We start from the raw sequence: 3,627 nt of genomic DNA on the forward strand, positions 1-3,627 counted from the left end.
AGCATGTCCCTGGTCAGGCCTGTGTTCCTTCTCTATTTTCAAGACATAGATCTTTTTAAAGAGTCGTATATAAATATTTTTTCTCTAAACTCTAAGAAAATGAGAGTTGAAGAAGAAAAACAGAGAAGACTTGAAGGATTGTTTTTTATCCACTGTCTTCAGCAGAAATATTTCATCGTGTGTGACATTCCTGGAAGTTGCTATCAAAGTCCCAAGGTACGAAATGCGTCTCGTAAGTCATCAACCTCATACAGGGGCTGTAGAGAAAGAGAGGGGCAAATTGAGTGAATGGCTTCAAAACTCAGTTGGAGGTTGGTGGGGCCGGAGAGGCTTCTAAACTCAATGGATGGCTTTCTAACATTTTGGAAGAAAGTAAATTGGGAAAGAGTTTTTTGGGATTTTTTGTTTTGTTTTGTGTTTTTGTTTTTCTTTAAAAAAAGGAGAAAAGAATTCTGACCAGGAAGGAAACACAACCCTGGGGATAGACGGAAATTTAAAAATGTGAAACAACAAAAGAAAGAAAAGGGAAGGAAAAGGAACCTTAGCAGAGGGCTCTGAATGGTGAAAGAGCAGAAGAAAAAGCTGATGTGGAGAAGCAATAAAGTTTTCATCAGATGAAAACTGAGAGTGATTAAACGATAAGAAAATATAAGAAATATACGAAGCTCCAAAAAAGACTACAGAGAAAGAAAAGAAATTTAAAAAGCAAGGAAGCCCCTTACCAAAAGGATGCGCCGAAGCTGTCTGGAGAGACGAACTGAATTTTCATGCAACCCTTCCCAGGCTTTGAAAGTTCTTTCACGATTTTCTACAAAAGTATTCCAGCAGTAAAAATAATCTTTAAAAAAAAAAAAGAAAGAAAAAAAGAAAAAAAGGCGGGGATGTGGTGGTAGAAGACAGTTCAGGTTCCAAATCGAGGGAAAAGAAAGCAACCTGGCCCCATTTTCTCATTTCCTCAGGGCCTTGGCTCTGAGCCATTTACTCTTTTCTCTACTTGTAACCTTTAATTTCGGCTCCAAAGGTGACCCAGAATCCCCGCCCACTTCTTCCCCTGGTGCTTCCCCACTGACTCATTCGTTCTGCATCGCAATCCCGAATGAGGGCTGCTGCACTGCGCCTGCGCGGAAGGCCCTTTCGCACCTTTGAAGGTCATGATGGCTATTTGCACCCCGGCGCGGTGCAACCGCCTCAGCCCCTCAGGCTCAGCCTTGCGGTCCTCGCAGAAGTAGAGGCGCGCGGTGAAGATCCTCAGACTGAGGTTGGGGTTCCCTCGCAGAAAGTCGGCCACATGTCGGGCACAGTCGTAGCAGGGGCTCCAGGAGGTGAACCAGGTGACGCGGTAGCACCTGCCAGGGTCTAGGTCCCAGTCCGAGATGTAGCGGAGGAAGAGCAATTCCACGTGGCAGCCGGACTGGGGAGACAGAGAAGACCCCGCTAACATTCACTGACTTTTCTTGCGGCTCTGGTAGCCTTGGTCATTGTCTCCTACAGTGATCTTTGGGGATGCTAGGAGCTACCGTCCATGTGTTACAGAGAGGCTAAGCAACCTGCTCGGAAGAGCACACCAGTAGGTAGAGCTGAACCCTTGGCTGCACTAGTCCTGCAGAGTGAAGGAAGGCTATGGGTTTTTGCGGAATGAGGAAGATGAAGTGCGCTGAGTTTGGAGGAAGCAGTGTCACACTGCCTCACCGAAGATTTAATTTGTGTTTATGAAGTTGCTTTTTGCACCTTTTGAGAAGGAAAATGGCTGCAAGTGCCTGTTGATGTAACATTGTGGAAATATACCTGGACCACTAGGTAGAGGTAGGACAGTTTATGAGGATCTGAAAAGCGGAAATAGATTTTGGTAAAGCAGACAGATGGGTGTTGTAAGAGAAGTACTAGGCACTGCCACGAAAGGTAAATGAAAGTGCTTGGTAAAACCAAAGCCTTCTGAAATAGAATGTGCCATGTCACCAGATAGGAAGGAGACTGGCATGTACCCAATACAAATGTAGGCAAAGAAAATTGCATGGCAATAAAACCATCAAACAATGAACCATATGATGACCTTCCACCCCATGGATGCTTCCCTGAGATTCCGCCAAGTCCAGACGTCACAGCATGTTAGGAGAAAGGAGATACCCACGGGCAGAAGTTTATGTAAACCCGTCTGGATTTTGGTGAAGAAGTCTCTTGGAAATGTAATTCTCTTGGGTAGCTGAAAGATCAGTTTAATTCATCAATCAGCTGAGGCTTCTGAGTTTTCTGGGGATCACCATGTTGAATGTATTCACTGGTCTATGATCCATGTGAACAGGAGGGAAAAGAAATCATTTGGAAAACAGAATTGAGCCACTGTTAATTTTTTCCCAAATTCTTCTTCCTTAATCTTCAAAAATGCTTAAGACACAATTTGTTTTTCACATTTAAAATTTTTGCTTGAACAAGCTGATAATATTCTCCCAAATAAAAATGATTTTAGCTTAATTAATCTCAAAGGCAATTCAGAGGCTGAGGAAAGCAGGTAAAAATTTTGGGAGCAGTTGTTCTTGGCATTGAAGGAAAGTGTGGCATTAGGGTGCCCAGCATTACTGGGGAGGAATTAAATCACATATTTTGGGCCACGTCTAATATGGGTGCATGGACATGGAAAAAGAAAGAAAAAAAGGATTTGAGGAATGTAATAGAGACACGAGTGCCAAAAAAGGATGGAAGTAATACCATCAACAGGTGGCTCTAAAAGCACTTACAGTTGGCCATTAGACTGCTTGCAAAGCCGACTTTAATTGATACCTTATTGCGAAGATGACCAAAGTCCAGTGAAAAGGAAGTAGCACTGTCCCGCCTCTTCACTACATAGCACAGGTAGGTCTCATGCCGACCCTTAGCCCAGCGGACATTTTTGAAGTGGTAAAGAAACTTCCTCCGGTTCATCAAGAGGCTGTGGGTGAGAGGAGGGAGAGAAAATGCAAGAGTACAGTTTATTATCTGATCACTCTAGATTTTCCTTCAGCTTTTTAAAGAAGTCGTTACTTGGGCTAAACCAAAGAAGATGCTCTGGCTTCCTCTGCTGGATGCCTGAGCCCTACTGAGTCCTGTTGAGCCTGGAATCCATCATAAACTCCTTTTCCTGCTTATATTTAAGGCCAATTGAGAGATACTCATCAAGGACCGCAAACCCTTACCCACAAGACGGTCACCTCCTGCCACTGTCTCCTAGATGCTGATGACTTGGAATTACAATTAAATTTGTTCTTCAACAAGAAAACAAAACAAAAAATAAAAAACTTGTTCCTCAGTCCCATAATTATATTTTCAGATTTCCCCTCCAGTCTTTACCTAAGTGTCCAACTTGTACCTCAAACTCAAAATGATCAAAACGATATTCCTCAACTGCCCCGTCCTAAACTGCCTCTCCTTTGCCACCTCAGGTAAGCAGGTTAGCATCCTTGACTCATTTCTTCTTCCTCGGTCCTCATATTTAATTCATCATCTAAATGTGCTGATTCAAACCCCCCAATATATCTTGAATTGGTACCTTCTCTGTCTGCGGTTCTCTGCTTCGGTCCAAGCCCCCATTTTCTTCCTCCTTATCTGTTGTGCTGGCCTTTTAACTGGTCTCTCTGCCTCCAGTCCCTCCAAAAT

General features: G+C 43.5%; 1 protein-coding gene across 1 annotated transcript in view; it reads right to left on the reverse strand.

Annotated features, from left to right (window-relative positions):
• LOC105552616 (single-stranded DNA cytosine deaminase) overlaps positions 1 to 3,627 on the reverse strand; it is a 19,081-nt gene continuing 15,454 nt past the window's right edge. Inside the window, exons 2-5 of the mRNA XM_011998331.1 lie at positions 2,776 to 2,923; positions 1,141 to 1,411; positions 723 to 838; positions 1 to 257 (exon numbers count right to left, since the gene is read on the reverse strand). Coding sequence (XP_011853721.1) covers positions 204 to 257; positions 723 to 838; positions 1,141 to 1,411; positions 2,776 to 2,923 — 589 coding nt within the window. The 3' untranslated portion in view covers positions 1 to 203. The remainder of the gene's footprint in view (positions 258 to 722; positions 839 to 1,140; positions 1,412 to 2,775; positions 2,924 to 3,627) is intronic.

Source organism: Mandrillus leucophaeus, unplaced genomic scaffold (assembly GCF_000951045.1).
Source record: "Mandrillus leucophaeus isolate KB7577 unplaced genomic scaffold, Mleu.le_1.0 Scaffold568, whole genome shotgun sequence".
NCBI lineage: Eukaryota > Metazoa > Chordata > Mammalia > Primates > Cercopithecidae > Mandrillus > Mandrillus leucophaeus.